This window comes from Mesoplodon mirus (genome assembly GCF_964341445.2).
Source record: "Mesoplodon mirus genome assembly, chromosome: 5".
NCBI classification, from domain to species: domain Eukaryota; kingdom Metazoa; phylum Chordata; class Mammalia; order Artiodactyla; family Ziphiidae; genus Mesoplodon; species Mesoplodon mirus.
Genome location: NC_138980.1, coordinates 173,043,588 through 173,064,151, shown reverse-complemented (window position 1 = coordinate 173,064,151; position 20,564 = coordinate 173,043,588). Strand labels below are relative to the sequence as shown.

The 20,564-nt window shown below is 39.6% G+C and overlaps 1 protein-coding gene across 1 annotated transcript in view; it reads right to left on the bottom strand.

The window, feature by feature from the left end:
* Positions 1 to 6,586: 6,586 nt before the first annotated feature.
* Positions 6,587 to 20,564, bottom strand: part of DNAH5 (dynein axonemal heavy chain 5) — a 267,797-nt gene continuing 253,819 nt past the window's right edge. Inside the window, exons 77-79 of the mRNA XM_082621280.1 lie at positions 17,722 to 17,874; positions 16,826 to 17,057; positions 6,587 to 8,365 (exon numbers count right to left, since the gene is read on the bottom strand). Of these exons, the coding sequence (XP_082477406.1) occupies positions 8,214 to 8,365; positions 16,826 to 17,057; positions 17,722 to 17,874 (537 nt within the window). The 3' untranslated portion in view covers positions 6,587 to 8,213. The remainder of the gene's footprint in view (positions 8,366 to 16,825; positions 17,058 to 17,721; positions 17,875 to 20,564) is intronic.

Sequence of the window (20,564 nt, the reverse complement as noted above, 5' to 3'; positions counted from 1 at the left end):
TTCACAAACTTTGGGGAATGGGAGTAAGTCGAACTTAACAACCGTAATTTCTCCTGTAAGATCATTTCCCCATCTTTCAACATGAATCTTCTCACCAGTGGGAAAGAATTCCAAACTGCTTGGCTGCAGGCTCACTTCATAATGCATCAAAACTTCAGATATACTCCAGCAGGGAGCCATTCCAGAAGGGACTCGCCATTCACATCATTTCAAATCTCTTCAAAAATTGTGCACTCGGGCTTCCCTGGTGGCGCAGTGGTTGGGGGTCTGCCTGCCGATGCAGGGGACGCGGGTTCATGCCCTGTCCAGGAAGGTCCCACATGTCGCGGAGCGGCTGGGCCCGTGAGCCATGGCCGCTGAGCCTGCGCGTCCGGAGCCTGTGCTCCGCAACGGGAGAGGCCACGGCAGTGAGAGGCCCGCGTACCGCAAAAAAAAAAAAAAAAAAAAAAAAGTGTACTCATTTTGCTCAAGGCAAACCCTTTTGTGAAAAGAATAAACACATTTTAATAAAGATTCTGTAAATCTTAGATTTGAGGACATCTGTGAACCATAAACAAATATACATGAATGAAGAGAAGAGTGAGGTGAACTAACAGGAAAGTCTTCCTTTGAGTGCAGAGAATGTCAACATTGGGGTTTTTCTATTTTTAATGACATGTACCATGGCAACTGTCCTCTTTTCCTCTTTAACACAATAAAAACAGCATTATTCTTGAATGAGAAAGACTAACATTGATGTCATCCTTTTCCTTGGAATAGAAAATTATTTTTCCTAGTGTTAAGCAAACCTGCGACTTAGATTTAGCAAAGCGAAAGCACTGCTGAGAAATGCGCAGTGGAAGCTCCCCGACCCCAGTCAACCTGTAGTTGGAGGAATAACTGATAGAGAATGTGTTGTCTCCAAGCTGAATTTCAGGGTGAGCTGATAAAGACTAGTTGAGATTAATGAGGGTGATACAGCCCTGAATCCCGAGCACCTACAGGAAGGAATGTAAGCACTGCAGCCAGGAAGACATCATTTACAGGCTGTGTGAACTTGGCCCCTGGCCAAGCTACCTTTTTTTTTTTTTTTTTTTTTTTTTTGCTGTACGCGGGCCTCTCACTGTTGTGGCCTCTCCCGTTGCAGAGCACAGGCTCTGGATGCGCAGGCTCCGCGGCCATGGCTCACGGGCCCAGCCGCTCCGCGGCATGTGGGATCTTCCCGGACCGGGGCACGAACCCGTGTCCCCTGCATCGGCAGGTGGACTCTCAACCACTGCGCCACCAGGGAAGCCCTCTGCCTGCCTTTTGTCTGTGGAAAAACTTTAGCCAAAGAATAAATTTCATCAGAGAAATGAGGAACTGCAGAAATAAAGGAAAATAGTCAAACAAGACTAAATAATAATAGTTTAGCCATTAAGCATAGTCAAGGACTTTTAGTTCCTCCTCAAGGGCTATAGATAATATTCTGAGCCCTATCCTGTGAGCTGTCTTATAGATACTGAGACCCTCACCAGGTGGAAGAAGTTAACTACATGATGACCAGGGGCAGCCATGACATAAGCTGCCACAATTCCGAGAATTGGCCTCAAGGAAATGGGAACAAACCCACCCTGGAACTGAAGATCAACTGTACTTAAAACTCAAGATGACGCTGGTCAGACCACCGATGACCAAGTTCAAGATGACTGTCGGAGCTGACTGTGCTGTTTCTGCATGTGGCCCCTCCCTCAGCTTATAAAAGCTCTTGCCCACTGTGGGGCAGGAGGGGGGAGTCGGCCTTTGGACAGGCGTCCTCCCTCCCCCCACCCCCCGCCCCAGGTTGCAGGCATCCAAAATAAAGCAAACTTTCTTTTCCATCAACCTTTCCTCTTTACTGGCTTTTGAGTGGTGAGCAGCCGGACTCCACTTTCTGTTAAAATTTCAGGGAGGTACAGACCATAGGCAGCAGCACAAGGCGCTGCTTGGTGTTGGATTTCTTCCATAAGATGTATTGTTATAAATTACAAAGAGGCTGGCATGAAATTATACTAAGGTCTATTTAATTCCCAGGTGATTCCTCATTCTCTCTTACAATTTATTTAAAGACCCTCTCATATTATGTAAAAAAGGGATTTAAATTTTTCTGAAATAAGCTATTTGATTTTCATTCACACGCAAGACACAGATTTTAGAACATTACATATTTGTTCTTTGCGTTGTACATAATACATATTTGTATTAGCAGTAGCCAGCTTACATCTAAATGCAAACATGTTAGTATTAGCAAGTTTCAAAATAACTAAATGTGCAATGATGCCATACCTCTAACATCAGCTAAGAAAAGCTGTCTCACCACTCCAAACGCCATGAACATGAGAACGTACTCAAATGTATAGCTGACTGGGGCCTGTTGGTATGAGATTCAAAGAGTGCAACTCATTGTAGCAAACCCTGAATGAATCAGTAAATTATAGTATAGTATAACTGATGTTTATAATATCAAAACATGAGTCTTTAAGAAAAGATCAATTTACATTACAAGTACTGGTTTAAAATCAGTCATGCTGAAGGCAATGTGGACCATGTATTGGTTCTTGGAACAGTAAAAGAATCTTAGTGGGGGGCTTCCCTGGTGGCGCAGTGATTGAGAGTCCACCTGCTGATGCAGGGGACACGGGTTCGTGCCCCGGTCTGGGAAGATCCCACATGCCGCCGAGCGGCTAGGCCCGTGAGCCATGGCCGCTGAGCCTGCGTGTCCGGAGTCTGTGCTCCACAACGGGAGAGGCCACAACAGTGAGAGGCCCGCATACCGCAAAACACACACACACACACACACACACACACACACACACACACACAAAGAATCTTAGTGGGAAAACTGATGAAATGTATATCAAGTCTGCAGTTTGGTTAATAGTCATGCGCCCGTGTTAATCTCCTAGTATAATATTCTGTGTATGATGGAACATTAAGGGAGGCTGGGTGAAGGGTAACGGAGACCCTCTTTACTACCTTTGCAACTTTTCTGTAAACCTAAAATTGTTCCTAATTAAAAAGTTTATTTTAAAGTATGTGACCTCCCCAAAAAATAAAATAAAATCTCCCCCCCCCAAAAAAAGAAAAGTTGTATCATTATTCCACACTCAGCCCAAATTTATCAGTACATTCCCCACTCTTACACGGTATCCAGAAGGGTCAAATAATATATTCTGCTTTTTTCCACTGAAGACTACTGGTAGACTTAGCATGGGGAAAACAGATTAGGAAAACAAACAACACAAATAAAAATAAACCAAAGTAGGCTACAGCAAACGTGACATATTCATTAGCTATATTCTCCAATTAATACTTAATTTTCTAATTTCTAATATAATCAACATTTTTGTTTTCCGAGAACATGATTCAGCTTACAGCAATCATCTTTTTGTAAAGCCCCTCATTTGTGCCACTTATAAATCTTTGTGATCAGTGGTGTGATGTATCAGGGGTTGCAAGATGTGAACAATAGCAATTTATGATGTTCCTGAGACACTAAAAACATTTTCACTATTTGCTAGAATAGCAAAAAGTTTCATTGATGCATCCAAATGATCGCTTTTCAAATGATAAAACACTAAAAGGTTTTATAAGCTTTTTCTACAGGCCTCCTGGGATTTGCCGTAAGTATTTGCATAAATAGATTATAAATGGCTACATCACAGCAGACTGCCAGGAGGAAGGTGATGCTAACAGAGTGAATGTAAACTGCACCCAGCAGCAGAGAGGAGCGTCCAACCTCAGCTGGGTCACAGGTTCTGCTTCACAGTCCTTCACAAGCCTCCCCAGCCCGTGACTTCCCACGTAATCTCTTATGTGTCCTTCACCACATTTAGTCTTTCTCCCTTCCCAAGTACTCGAGAACGCTCTACGTGGTCATTAAGACCGACTCCAGCACAAAATACTGGGGAGAACCTAATTGGCATCTGTGTTTGTGATCATACTTGATGTGAATGCCATGCATATTAGCCTAAGCGAAGAAATAAATGAAGAGAGGCATTAACCGTAATCATAAAACTTTACTAGAGCAGGGGCAAGCATCTTGCAGCAAATATGTCCTGGCTGTACCCACATGACACACAGCAAGGAGAAACACGGTGTAGCCCAGTAAAACACGGCGCTTGAGACGCAAACCAAAAGGAGGGCAAGTCTCCCAGTCTGGGCTCTGCAATCACCCAACATAACCTCAAACTTGGAAACAATTAAGCTTGTCTATAAAGCTTGCCTTGGGAAACTAAGTGGAGTTCTAAGTCAAAAAAGACACAAAGAAGGCACAGGAAGAAAACACATGAGGCAACTCCACGTGGTGGTTTTATGGTGTTCCTAAGAGCTCATAGGACTTTATAAAACTTCAGATTAAATCCTTTAAGGCATTGAAATTATACTATTAGATCGTAATACTGTTGGCATTTTGTAACAAAAACTTTGAAATCCAGGGGATAAGCTATTTTTTAAAGGCTCATTTGAGGACTTTGGAGATTATTCATTCATCATCTTGATCTGCTAGAGTTATTGCTAATAATGGAATTCTAACAGTGTCTGAAGAAAAGAAACGTGACTCTCCTTCTTATCCTCCATCCCGCCCTGCTCAGGATACATCCTTCCAGCCTTCTGGTTCCTTAGTCACTATTTTCAGGATTCAACTTGTCATTACTGTCTATCTGGCTGCTCAGTTTTATGGTTTTCCAGGCTGAAGGGCTGAACCAGAAAAGCCCCTCGGTTGCAGATGGGGTAGCAATGCATTCTGCTCTTGCATTGATAAGTTTCACTGTGTTTAAAGCGCATCACAGAATGAGGCTCCATTTAAGACAGGTCAGGACCTGTTTGTGGATTCACAGTGTCTTAGCCAAATCTCATAGCTGATTCTAAAGCTAACCTTGAATTCTCTCCTATCCTTCACTGGCGGTATATGTGGACACTTGATACGCACATGTTGGATACAGCAAATGTCAGTCGATTAACCAGAGCGTATAAACTTAAAAAGTTACTAGAACTTGGGCTTCCCTGGTGGTGCAGTGGTTGAGAGTCCGCCTGCCCATGCAGGGGACACGGGTTCGTGCCCCGGTCTGGGAAGATCCCACATGCTGCAGAGCAGCTAGGCCCGTGAGCCATGGCCGCTGAGCCTGTGCGTCCGGAGCCTGCGCTCCGCAACAGGAGAGGCCACAACAGTGAGAGGCCCGCATACAGCAAAAAAAAAATTACTAGAACTCAACACTAGAGCAATTACAAGCCGAAACTACTACATTTCCTCATACTTTCACAACCTACTGGTTTGTTTACTGGTTTCACCCAATCTGGAGGACCATATTGTGAATATAAGCATACCTTTTGTTTTCCCTTAAGAGGCATTATTTTGATGTGTTGATGGGGGCTACTAATCAACAGTCATCAGTTACACAATACAGTTTTTTAAAATCACTCCTAATACTTGCAAGAGTAAAGTTTTTTAAATGTTAAAGCCATCATGTACCTCACCAGGGCCTGACATAGGAGAAAAAAATTGTGTTGCTGATTTGGAGGTGAGGGGAAATTGTGTCTTTAAGATAAAATTACTCATGTATATATATTTGGCTATTTTTATGATGACTAAAGACTTTTGTGTTGCAAAAATTTTATAAACTACGTTGTCAGGATGCATAAGTAATTTTTTTAATAAGCCACGCCTTTGAACACAAATTTATCATTGACAGACATCTTTGATGCTGTGTATTTTGTCTAAACTGGAGAATCCTGCAAGCTACGTAATTATAACATTCATGGTTTGTCTCGTCAGGCCTCTTAACATTGAATTATTTACAAGATTTTTCCACTGCCAATAGCGTTTAACACAAAGAAGTTCTTCTCGCTCCAGTGACTTAGAAACACATGATTTTCATCAGCCACTATGCTGTAGTTGGCAGCAGTTAGAAAAAGGCTTGCAATTTCATTTAGAAAGCAGCTCTCCTCAGCCCTGTACTCCAGGACGGTTTCCTGTCACTCTTCTATCAGGCACCAAGCATACCTCCTCCTTCTAGGCAGCAAGATGTGAGTCCCCAGTACTTGTGGGTCTGACATGCTCCATGCTTTAGTGATGTCCTTTGCTGAATTAGTTCCTAAAAATTTCTAGTTGTTTTCATGGTGTTCTTTTCTACTTTGGGTCTCCAAAACTCATACATATATACCAATGGAGTATATCACAAAATTATATGAATTATACATTTTCAAGTTATTTGATTAAAAAAGCCAGTTTTTTGTTTGTTTGTTTGTTTTTTGCGTTACACGGGCCTCTCACTGCTGTGGCCTCTCCCGTTGCGGAGCACAGGCTCCGGACGCGCAGGCTCAGCGGCCATGGCTCACGGGCCCAGCCACTCTGCGGCATGTGGGATCTTCCCGGACCGGGCCACGAACCTGTGTTCCCTGCATCGGCAGGTGGACTCTCAACTACTGCGCCACCAGGGAAGCCCTAAAAAAGCCAGTTTTGAAAGCTTATTTCTGGTTACTCAATGGCACTCACCCCCTTGCTCATAAATAGCAATTACAATTCAGACATTCATTAACAACTTTTTATTAATATGCATTAAGTTTACATTTCCATTATGTATTCTTCAAAATAAAATGATTGTTTTACAGCAATTCACACAAATCAACTGATATATTAATTCAGGCCAAAAGAAGCCACTCAAATGAAAATAGTATTGTCCAGGATGGGTAGGTATCACATGAACCACTCAGGCCTAATTCTCAACATACTTAGCATAAAATGATACTTGTCACAGAGCAAATCCTAGTGAGAGGGACCCACACTCTTCTGCTTGTAACCTTTCCTCCCTACAAAAAAAACTTTTTATCATCGGAAGCATGAAGTTACACAGATATGAAGTTACCCAATTCTAAGCTGCAATTCTAAGTTAACACGGACCAAATTTCCTAGTCAACAGGTTATAGATGAAACAATTTTATAATTTTTAATCATAATTTAAAATAAAAATATGTGACAAGTTCCTTAGGTAGTATTTTCCTAATTAATAAAAACTTATGTGAAGTTCCCACCCACTATCTACGACTTTTATCCTTTCTCTACTTTTTTCTTCCAATCATTACATTTGTTCAAGTCAACTGAAACCTTTACCATTGGATCATACCTGTTTTTATTTTCCATGTTATTTTCTAATTTTTGGCCACATCAGATACATTTTACAGTTATAATCACAGTGTACTTGATATTTTATTAACTATGTCTTTCAATTAACAGTATGTGCTCACCATTTCTGTGTTATGAAATCTTCACTATTGTTTTTCATGATTGCCAAATACTTCTAATTTCCTTAAGATAGACTTATTTTTGAACTTTTAGGGTATTTTTTAATGCTATTAAATACATTTATATATATATATATATTTCTTCAGTCTTTTAAATTGTTTCCTGGGTGTAGATTTCCAGGAGAGAAAATAAGGATCAAGGCACGGAATGTTTTTATGATTCTTTCTGTGCTTAGTTATTTAATCATTTTACAAAAAGGATGGGTAAATTTACATTGCTCAAGGAGTCTGTGAGTGTATCACTTTTACAAAGACCTCACCACGATTCACTTTAGCTTTAATTTTTTAATTCTAACAAATATCAGTTAGGATCTCATTAATAATTATCAGTGGGGTTGAACCCTCTTCTAAATGTTTATTCTATAGGATTACCTGAATTGTCTATTCATCTATTCACATTCTTAACCCACCCTTCTATTTCCTTCCTTTTTTAAAAAAGGTCTATTTAATTGGCTACTTGAGCCATGAAAAAACAAATCTCTAACCTGACCTAAACGCAAAAGGCAACAGAAGCAGAATCAGCACACACTTGTCAAGATACCTTAGAGAACTGGGCTGTCACTAGAACCGCCACATTAACAGAAGAATAATCCCTTCAAGGGAAATACCATCTGTTTAGCCTAGTCAGTCCTTGGAGTTGAAGGAAGAAGAAAATGTATTATTGTGGATTTGAGGGCCGCACTTCATTAGAAAGTTGTAAATTTTATTTTTAAATCACCAAATAAGTTTTCAGAAAAACACAGTGATTGGTCATGAACGATGAAACAGGCTAAATGTAATCAAGCATCCAGCTAGAGTAGGGAACAGTGATACAGCTCTCATTCCATGATCAACCTGATTTACACACTGTCCACACAGAAGAATAAGGTTATGGTACTTTAGATCCTGCATTTATTGGGTGAGAGACATGCCCCATGTTACTTGACATCACAGAGAAGGGCGACCCCACGGAGCACCCAGTGTTCGGGGGCCTGGGCCGTCCTGAGGTCCACAGCAGCGATGTAGTTCAGATCTGTTCGGACTGGCTTCTTGTAGATGGGACAGGAGTACAACCGAGGGTCTCTTATAGCTACAAAAAAAAATCATAAAAACAACCTTGGTGAATTTCTAATTTAAGCAGCGCCAAACCCAAACAGAGTGCAGAGTCGAATCTGTGTGCTCTGAAGGTCATTCCAAAGAGAGATGGGTTTAGCAGAATGAGGGAAATTCTTCCTGAGGTCAGATAATCCCTAGATGGAAAGCAGAGGCTACCACAGGTTTCCAGTGGGTGTGACAAGACACTCAGACGTCCTCACATTTACCCCACTCACTCCTTGTCACATGTCCTTGACATGAACCCCTGCCCATGTGACATGACCGCATGACCGCGTGAACCCCTGCCCATGTGACATGACCCATTGCTTCCTCCCTCTCCTTTCCACCTGCCAATTCAACACCCCTCCTCCACCCTGTCCCCTGTACTTCCCCACCAAATCTTGTGCCCACACACCCTCTCTATATTTCCCTTGTGACTTGCCTTTGTCTTTTAATCAGACATCCAGCACCAATGCTCACTCTTATTTCACTATTATTATTGCAAAATCCCATCTTCAACCCTCTGTGCCATAGTCCAAACCACATTTGAAATCACAGGACAGAGAATGTTCCCTACCCTTACCAGGTGTGTGAGTTCTCCATGTGCGTAGAGACATAAAAATGGCAGGGAAACAGAGAACTATGCCCACCGTTCAGCTCACTAAGATTCAATCTACCTTTTTGGAGTACATGAACAGATGGAGTCTCCAAAATCACATATGCAATGAAAGACAATCTGTGTGTCCCTTCTTCAAAGGTCTTCTCTTATGCATCCTGTCCAGCCTTGGCATCCCCATATTGAGGACAGATGCAGGTCTTGCGGGGCCTCAAACTTACACAGTTTGGGGGGAGGGGCTTCTTTTAAGAAAAAAAAAAGTACAATTTGCAAATATAAAATTAAGCTTTGGAAGGAGCCTCTGCACTGAGCAGCCGTAGAGTTTAAGCTTCACCTGCTTCTTGTTAAATCCACTCTATCTATAGTAGTTTATTTGCACATCTTGTAACACCCATCTCGGGAAGCAGTATATTATTTCCTCTTCTCTCCCAGACTATAAATTATTTCAGGACAAAAGTTGTGTCTGCACTCATCCGTGTACTTCTCTGGAAGGCCAATATTATAAATGACCCTCACATAATTATTGAGATGAAAACACACTTAACTAAGAGGATAACTTTGCTTTGGTGAATTAGTGTAACAAACATGTAACTCTCAAAATGCAATATTAATATATTAATGATATTGAATTTATTTCCCCAAGCTAACTTACTCAATAATTTAGCTTTTCCTAACACATCAAAAAAGTAAGGCACTATCAGAAATTAAAGTCTCATTTTTTGACCCAAAAAAACCTTCAACCTGCTGTGCCATGTGTTTTTATGCCTCCAGTAAATTTAATTAATTTTATTGGAAGAAGTTAAATATTTGAATATGATAATATTATACAAAAGTTTCCATATAAAATAATCTAAAGCTGTAATTCTTAACCAGGTGTGATTTTTACCAGGGGACATTTGCCAATATCTAGAGACATTTTTAGTTACTACAACTGGGAAGGTGCTACTGGCAACAAGTAGGTCGAGGCCAGGAATGCTGCTAACATCCCATAATGCACAAGACAGCCCCTCACAACAAGAGTTATCTGGACCAAAACTGTCAATAATACAAAGGTTGAGAAATGCTGTTCTAAAACATAGTCATGACATATATACACTAATATGTATAATTAATAAGAACCTGCTGTATAATAAATAAATTAATTTAATTTAATTTTTAAAAAATAAAGTATTTAAATATTTAAAAAAAAACAAAGATGGTTCAATGTCAGAAAATCTACCCATGTAATTCACCACATTACACAACTAAGATAGGAGATATGATTATCTCAATGTAGAAAAAATCATTTAATAAAGTTCAGTACAATTTATAATTAAAAATTCTGAGCAAACCAGGAATAAAAAGGAACTTCCTAAACTTAGTAAAGGTTATAATATTAAAATTTATAGCATATAATATACTTAGAGAAATTTTACATGGATTTTCTTGAGGCTCAGAAACAATTTTGATCAAGAACATTAAGGAGAGAAAAATAAATAAAATTGGTAAGAATTAGAAGAGCAGAGAATCAACTATGATAATTTGTAAATGATATGACATCTCCCTAGAAAAACAAAATCAACAAACTTTTAGAACAATTAAGAATCTTCACCAACTAGTAAGGATCTTGCTGGATTCAAGATCAACCTGTGCTGGCAATTGCCAACTAAAAGTTTTAATAAAAAATAGGATACAGTTTTTAATTTTGACAAAACCATAAAGTATCAGGGAATTAACCAAGAGATCTGTATAGAAAATACTTTAAAACTTTAATAAAAGATATAATAAGGATGATCTGAAAACATTTAAAAATAAATAAAACAAAGTCACAGATATTTTACAGTACTTTAAAATTATGTATTTACTTAATCCCATGAAATTAATTATTAGAAACCATCTAAATTAATGTAACACCTAATTTTAAGTCTAGTTGCTATTTTTTAATTACCATAAGAATGTCATTAGTGACAATAATTAGGCAAACACAAAAAAATCTGATTAAATAAATGAATGACAGTGAATTTGAGGAGTGCAGTTAATGCTAACAACACTGATATATTTAAACCCTTTAATCCTAAAATCTGAACATATAACAAATATTTAACTAATCGTTCTTCTTGATGCACACTTGACCAACAATCATTTTATAAATCTTGACATAAGCCCTTGGAGTTTTACATCTGAATCAAGTGATAATTATAATAATTGCACCTTGGAAGTATTCGATTACTTGGGTTTCCGTCCCAAAAGAAAAATAGAATTGGAAAAAATAGCATTCTTTTCAAGAAGCAGTAAAAAAAAAAAAAAGCAATTCTCTGAAATATTTATCCAATTTTATTTATTTTTAATTGCTTCAGAAGGGAAGGAGCCCACACCAAGTCACAGCATGCAGCAACCTTCTGCAGCAGGATTAGAAATCACTGAAAATATAATTTCATGGTAAAAGTGCTGACAGATGCTAAACAGCACATAAAGAGATGATTTGAAACCATTACCTCTGGTTAGACAAATAACTTTGAAGACAAAAATAAACATGCTAAGTAGGTAGAACAAATTAGCTAAATATGTTTAAAGCCTTGGGGCTCCAGAAGGAGGAGAAGAGAGAATCTAAACTGGCGAGCTATGTGCTTTAGTATGCTAAAGGTTTTAATAAAACGCCTTGAGGAAATTTCATTTTCTAGCTCTATAACTTCCCTCTCTAGCCTACATTTTTCATCCAAATGTAAGTATATCATTACATCATATATTCCTTCTAATATCCAAAATAACCAAGTTACATAGAGATTCCTTATGTCATTCCTTTATTTAGTCCCTCTTTTGCTAATAACATTTAGGTTATTAAACAGTGCACTCTTTCATGTGTTATTTCTTTTAATCCTTCAACAAGCATGAGAGTTATCATATTAATAATAATAAATTTTTTATTGTTATCTATTGTATGCTAATTATGTGCTGGACATCGTCAGTTTAATTCTCTCAACAGCCCAATGAGATGGGTACCATGATTGAGTCCATTTTACAGATGAGAAAACTGGAAGAACATAAGGAGGTGAGTTACTTATCCAAGGTTGCAGAGCTGTAGGTGATGAGTCAAACCTGGCCAGAATGGATCCAGAGCCTAAGCTCTTAATCTCAGCAATAGGATAACGTACTATGCGTATGTGTCTCCATATCTTTGCAGAAATATGTACATGTGGACCAGAGATAACTAGATACCTGACTTCAACTTGTGGCACAGCTGAGACTCCTCCAAAGCTACAAGACTTACTGCTAAGGTGATAAAGCCATGAAAGCACCCCAAATATCCAGGCTTCTGGCTCACTGCCTTTTACTTGAGGACATGTGCCCCCCTATGGGGCAGGGAGGTGACCACCTTAACCATCAGCATGGGGAGAGGAGGCCACAGGGGGTGACAGCTCTCATCTGCATAGGGCAGAGGCCTTTACTGTGTCTACGTCACCAGGTACCTGAGAAATATTAATACATGACTTCCAAATGCAAGGAAACCATCCTCATTTCCAATTTAGCCTTTATTTTCCAGCTTCATCCCTAAATGCAGAGTCTTGGGTAGAACACTACCACAAGAATTCCCAGAGATTTGCATTCATCCCACAACAGACAAACGTGATTCTGATAGCAGCTTTGGTAGCCAGGAATCATAGGCAAATTACCTAATATCTCTAAACCTTCATTTCCCCATCTGCAAAATCGTCATGATACATCTTACAGAGTTGTTGTAAAGACTAAATAAGTTAATATATGTGAATGTCTGGCATTGTATAATGCTTGCAATGCAGTAGATGCCCAAGATGTGTTAGATTTCTCCCCTCTCTCCCTGTACATACACACACACACACACAAACACACATATGCACATGCACATATACACTTACCTTTTCACTAAAACAAATTCCCCAGCCTCAGGTTCCCCATGACTTTAACAGGGTTCAGGTTTACAAACTGAAAGTGGCTTAAACGCTGCGCTCAGGAGTTAGGAGGTCTCCAGCTCTGGGTCGCTGCGCGGGGCTATTCCCACCCCTGGCCCACGACTGCACAGTGTTGGATCAGGGTGGGTCCTAGGGCATTCTTAGAAACACTTTTCCTCTAGCAGGAAATAGTCTCATTAGCTGCAGGGACCCTGAGATTCTTCACAGCTTAGTGACCAGAGGTACATGTAAGTCTTGCTTTGTTCCCCCAAAATTCTAACCACTGCTTTCCCATCACATGCGCTTCAGCACCGAACCTATTAGAAGCATCACTCTCTCTCTATAGCTGCCTCTTTTCAACTTCCTTTGAGAACAGAGGATCTACAGTGGGTACGGGTGGCTTTACTCTCTTGGAGTATTTTGTACTATTTGGGTGACTCTCCCGTGACAAGAAATATAAATAAAATAAACATTTGGGGATATAGCTCAATATATCAATATATCAATTTTGATATATTGATAAACTCAATTTTTAGCTTTGAAACAAATACCTAGAATTCCTTTTAAAAAACAAATAAACCAGTCTTATATGTAAAATTCAATGGTGAATTATTTGAACTGAAATTGCCCTTCCTATTAACATAAAAAAACAATCCATTACAAGAATTTTAATTTTAAAGCACTACACTTTTGGAGCGTCCTCTAGCCATTAATGATGTTAAACCTCTTTAGCTCAATTAGAGTCCTATTTAGTCATCAAAGTTGAATGAAAATTAGATTTACAGTATGAAAAGAGCAATGGAATGTTAGTCTTCTATCACGAACAAAACACCTCTTCAACCACAAAGCTCTTTGGCAAAAAGTTTCCACCAACTTCTACTGAAGCCAAAAAAAAGAATAAAGAATTATAGTTTTCCTTTACTTTTTTCTTAGTACGTTGAAATTAGTGAGTCACTTTTTCCTTTGCTTATTTTTATTTCCTCCCTAACCCTACAGGTAACGAGCATCACCGCTGACTAAAGCCCAGCAGCGTGAGTACAGTTCTTCCATACCAACGTATTCTTAAATCATAAAGGATTGCCTGTATTATAAATTTATTGCTTTATTACTATGCTGCTGAGATGTTCAATGTCATGTGGCAATGGATTTTTACAACTTAGTCACAAGAAATAAAGTAACACAACTGAATGTGAGAAAGATTTTTCTTTCACTTCATAAGGGAAACATTTTTCCAACAATGTTGACTAGATGCAACAAAATTTCTAAAACATTACTTTTGGCTAAAAACCCATTTGATTATTATTTCTATAAAATAATCACTGTCCTGGGACTTCACACGACCGTAAGGATTAATGAACATGAAGCCACAGGCAGTGTGTTTGCCGAAGCCCAGGCAGACACATGGATAATTTCAGATGCAGCTAGAGCATAATGAGCGACACCCTGTACCAAGAGGGATGCTGAGCACCCTTACGTCTCTCTTCTGATGCTCAGCTCTCTTCATGGGCTCCCCTTCCTTCACACACCGTCTTTCTGTTCCTCAAACACAGCACATGCGTTGCTACCTCTTGCCTCTGCACTCTTGCCTTTGCTCCATGGATACTAGTCCATGTTCAATGTTCTCTCCTCAGCAAAGCCTTCCCTGAACCCCTGAATTCTCTCACTCCCGGACATACCGTGTGTATGTGTTCTTTACAGAAACAAGAACTATCTGAAATTGGTATGTTCATTTACACTTGATCCTCAATATTCCTGAGACTTACGTATCTAAAATCTCACAGAGTCTGAATTACCGATGGCCGCTTGGGGAAATACAGGGTCAGGTTCCTGCAAGCCTCTGGTCACAGCATTTCCATCAGCCCATCAATACGTAACCTTGTTTTATGTGTGTTTCTGTTTAAAGTTACCTTATTAATATACACTGTTGATTCATTCACAATGAACTCAAGGTCAACAGCACTATGACTCATGCCTGATCAGAGCATGTCTAACACACATGTTTCCTCCATAAGGCACATCACCGCCTTCTTGCGCTCAGGGACACTAGACAACACTTCAGCACTACACACTGGGGCCATTTTCAACAATGAAAAGTAGAAAAATGTGAAAAACATAGCACAAAATAGACCATGGAAAGGACACTTGTTTACAGTCTGAGCTGAAACAAGAAGCAGAGCACGGGTTTGTTCAACCTCAACTAGGAACACTCATGTCAGGAGACTCAAATGTTTCACTGCTTTGTACATGTCCATGAAAGACTGTGAAAGTGCCACAAGCATTGACATCGGGGTCACAAATAAATTTTAGAGTGTAGGCAAAATCGTACAGAATCCTTGCATAACAAGGATTGACTATATTTCCTTCTTTTTTCAGTTACCTTCCCTCATTGAGACTGAGTTCCTTGCAAATGGGGATTCTGCTTGGCCTTTTCTCATTGTTGCATCCCCAACAATAGGGTAGTGTGTGTCAGATGGTCAACACCAGATAAATATTAAATGGATGACCCAGTGAGCCAAAGCTCTTTCCCTCTGCCAAGAAAAGTCTAACTCTAATGCCCTCTCATGCTCACCCTTACCCTCCAAAACTCATCTCAGAAGCAGTCTCCACCAACCTGCCAGGCCTAGTTATGTTCTACTTCTAGATTCCCTGACCATCCTGACAGCAACTCTATCATAACATGTGTCAAATTCTACTTAAATTATTTATTTACTTATCAGGCTCCCTCACCAGACTGTGAGTCCCTTGTGGGTGTGATCTGATTCATAATTATCTTTGTCTCTGGCAGGTAAGCTTGTGGCTGATATAATTAGTCATGCAGCAAACATCAATATTTGCCTAAAAAATACTCAAAGTTTGTACACTCTCTTCCCTTGACATATATTTACAAATGTGGTACTTATCTAAGGGATGGAGGTACTAAAAGCTCTCTTTTAAAGAGAGATTGTTTTCTCCCTTGCTTGTTTAAAGAAAAATCTTTTGTGCTTCTGTTGTAAAATTAGCACTTCCTTGGGATCCACTATCCTGGCTACCTCTTGAGTTTATGGCTTATGGTGATCATCTCACTATGTATATGTATATCAGATCATCATGTTACACACCTTAAATATATGCAATTTTTATTTAAAAAGGAAAATAAATAAATTTTTAAAAAAATAAAAAGAACAGGGTATCTCCTCATATGGTGAATGGTGGTTACTGCTGAGGAGATGTTAGCTGAGTGAAATGCAACAACAAAAACCTCTAGAAAACATCAAGCCAACAATGGAAAATAGTTTGGGTGTTTTTAGCCTTGTCAAACAGAGCTTTGATAACTTTGTCAAAGTATTCTTCTTTGACATGTGTGTTTCATAGAAGTGTTATCACATTCATAGGCTGATATGTGAACCCAGCGTTTTACCATTAGCTACTGGATTAAGCTGAATGTCCCTGAATTCAAACTGGATTTCACAACCTGGCTTAAATCTCCAAGCTGGTGGAGACACCACCTCCCGTAGCCCTGTGCACTCCTACCTGGAAGGCCTTCTTTCCACTACTTCCTTCCTCATCATCCAAGCTCCATCTATCCTTCCCAGCCCATCCAGGCCCAACTGCCCCTAAGATCCAGCCCCTAACTATTTCCTCCCACTGTTATCTCACCCTCCTTTCTCACCACTTATTTACTATTCCAAACACCTGTTTCTTATCTCATTAGCGAATGCTATTTTATCTGCATTATTAGATAGGCAAGAACTATCTAGAACCATTGCCTCCCAGGAGCATTCAAGAAAGAGTCCAGCAGTCAGTCAGTACTCACTAAACACAGGTATGAATGTGAAGCCACTTGATAACATAGTATAATCCTTATCACATGATAACAAAAATAACGATATCCTGTGTTTATAACATCATCCAACCTGATAATACCAACCGTCCCTCAATGGGCAAGACAACTTACTGTTGTTTTCGGCGTAAATTCTTATGACAGGCATTAACTCGAAGAGCACTTTCGGTTTGGACTCGATGAGTTTCATGGTCCTCTTGTCCCAGCCAGCGCCTTCAAGATACAAGCCGTAGACGTAGACACCCTCTGTGGGAGGGGCAGAAATGTCATCCTTCATCCACTTGGTGACTTCGTTGCAGAGCACCATATTGTCCAGAGCCCAGCCTTCGTTGGCCCGAGTCATTTCCTACTCAGGGCAAGAGCAAAGGCAAAGGATGAATGAAATCAGCAACTAGAGGTTTGTCTTAATATAAAGAGCATTTATCGTGATGACAGTGTAGCCCCAAATTATCCAGATTCAAAGAAGGTAGGATAGTATTTAAAGAGTTTTAAAAGATTCTCTTATAAGCAATACCCATGTCCTAATTTAACCCCTTGTACTTTAAAAGAAATATCAAATCAAATCAAATATAACAATAACAAATATTTTGAAATCCCAGCTAGCAGACTGAGAACAAGCGGGATTTATGTTCAGGACAAAGTAACTGCTGGTGTCAAAAAGAGACAATCATTCTCTGTCTTTTTCGACTCTTTAAAACTATAACGAGGGGATTCCCTGGTGGCGCAGTGGTTGAGAGTCCGCCTGCCGATGCAGGGGACACGGGTTCGTGCCCCGGTCCGGGAAGATCCCACATGCCGTGGAGCAGCTGAGCCCGTGAGCCATGGCCGCTGAACCTGTGCATCCAGAACCTGTGCTCCACAACGGGAGAGGCCACAACAGTGAGAGGGCCGTGTACCACAAAAACAAACAAACAAACAAACAAACAAACAAACAAAGAACTATTATGAAAGAAGAAACCCTGGTAGAGGAAAATTATAATAACACAACAAGTGAAAATCAGAGCTATTACCTGTCGCATTGCAGTTAAAAATCCTTGGGGGTTAAAAAAGCCTGTCATCCAGAAGCAGTGGGGCCGGTCATTGAAAATCCAAGAGGTAAACTGGCAGTTTCTTTCAATAAGCTCAGTAAACCAGAAACCCAACGTACTTGAAACCCAAGATTCCTGAAATGCATACATTAAACCATGAATTGATACAGGTTTAATTCTGCTGTGTAACTAGCTACGTTCACAGAAGAAAACAGTGGTGAAATAACAATTTCACTCTTAGAATTTAGAAGTCCCTAAGACATAAATTTTCCTTGGGTTGACATTTAAGTTTTCAAATTATTCTTCCTCCCTAATGATATATGATAGAATCAGCTAGTCATCACGTGGGTTTCAGATCAACCCAGTTCAGCACACTGTTCAAGACATCTGTTTTCAGTAGAATCTCCTTCCACATACAAATAGAGTCATGACCAATTCTGCCATAAAGCAATTAAAACAATTAATTGAATTAAATTTAACAGGTTTCAACTATTTTTCCTTAGGCTACATTTTCAGTAGATACATTATAAAATAAGATTTCTATTTATATAAATGTGCTCATGGCCTCATCAGCACTTTAGAATATATTTTGTGAATGATAAATCATAGAAGCCTTTCTCCACTTATTTTTTTATGAGGCAAACAACAGTTATTCTCTGAAGTCTTTGTCCCTTAGACTGTACTGTTATTTCCTCTGATGAAGGGGTAGACATGGAAACACAGGTCTCTTTACCACAAACAAATTAACTGCATTCACTGCCTGTAACGTTCTGCCTGAATTCATGTGTGGAACTCCTATTACTACAGTTGGCATGGGAGTGTCATTAACGTTATCAGCAGCCACACTGGAAGGTATCTCCAAATCATAGTTTATAACATTTTACTGTAACTGCAATATTTTATGTGCGAATAAATGTAGTGATCAACCTGGATAGATAAACTACTTGAATTTCAAATAGCTTAAGAATTGATATGACTATTTTTCAAGAGACAGTGAGATTCCCAAAGACTGATAATAAGTAGAATAAAAACCTGTATAAAATGATTTTAAGTTAAAAATGAGGTAACTCACTCTATCACATCTTTACAGATGTGTTAACTGAAAGACGTGTGTGTGTATGACATTTGATCTGAGGGCACAGGGACCCATTAACGAGGGGATGTCTCCAGGCAAGGATCCCTGTTCCAGAGCCTGCAGGTGCTGACAAAGCTGGGCGAGCTGTTTAGTGGAAAATGAGCCTGCAAGGGCCAGTGACCACGGAGGTTCTTTCTCTCTCACTGGAAATGAGAAGAGTGAACTCATACAGAAAACGCTCTGGCCTTGGCAATGAATCTTTTGAAGGTGAGGAGAGAAAGGAGTCTGGTCAAAGCTGATTCTGAGTTTCTAGGCTGCGTGACTAGAGGGATGGATGGTGGTTCACCAAATAAGATGGAGAAGACAGTAGAAGAACACTCCCCAGTTACCATATACTGCCTTTGGGACCCACTGCCTTGGAATCTGCCAAAGCCCTGGGTGAGATATCAGAGGCTCCTCACTAAGTGAATCTCTTCTGAGAGACTCTCAGTTCTAACCCCATCCTGTCTCACTATCCCATTTACCTGCAGTTCTAACCCCATCCTGTCTCACCATCCCATTTACCTGCAGAAGGTTCCAGTCACCCCAGGACCCAATATCGGCTCTATAAGTTGCCCTCCCTGGATAACCCTACCCTCCTGCCTCCCAAGTCGTTCCCCTGGACCCTCAGCATCTTCAGAGCCATGATCAGCAAACGCCTCTACAGAGACACTCAGGTACTCATTTTACTCTTCCAAGTAGAAAAAAAAAATTCTTAAAACCACATCTACCATACAAACTATTATATGTAGAATGGATAAACAACAGGTCCTACTGTATAGCACAGGGAACTATATTCAATATCCTGTAATAAACCATAATGGAAAAGAATTTTTTTAAAAAAAACCCACATCTTGGTGCATATATATAATGGAATATTACTCAGCCATTAAAAAGAATGAAATAATGCCATTTGCAGTAACATGGATGGACCTAGAGATGATCATATGAAGCCAAGTAAGTCAGAAAGAGAAAGACAAATACCATATATCACTTATATGTTGAATCTAAAATACAACACAAACAAACATACCTATGAACAGAAACAGATTCACAGACGTAGAGAACAGACATGCAGCTGCCAAGGGAGAGGGGCTGGAGGGGAAGGAGTGGGAGGTTGGGGTTAGCAGATGCAAATTATCACATATAGAATGGATAAACAACAAGGTCCTACTGTAGAGCACAGGGAACTATATTCAATAGATTGTGATAAACCATAATGGAAAAGAATATGAAACAGAATATATATGTATAACTGAGTCACTTTGCTGTGCAGCAGAAATTAACACAACATTGCAAACCAACGATACTTCAATAAAATTTAAAAAACCCACAGCTGTCATTTAGCACAATTAACAATACATAATCAATAAGCATACTGTTAAATTATTATCTTGTTATTTTGAGAGATACATACTCACATATCTACAGACAAAGCAAGGAAAAATGTGTCTCTTTGGTGTGACTTTTGATATCTGCTTGTGTCTAGGAACATTCCCTTCTATAAGACTAACATCATGAGCTTTGAAATCCATGAGCTTGGGTTTACATTCTGATTCTTAGACTTCTAAGGTGTGTGATCTGGGAAAAGATTTAACACCCCCCAACCTCAAGTTCCTCATCTGTAAACTAAGGGTAATAAATTGCAAGATTTAAATGAAACAGTGCATATAAATTGCCTAGCAGAGAACCTGAGATGTGGGAGATGCTA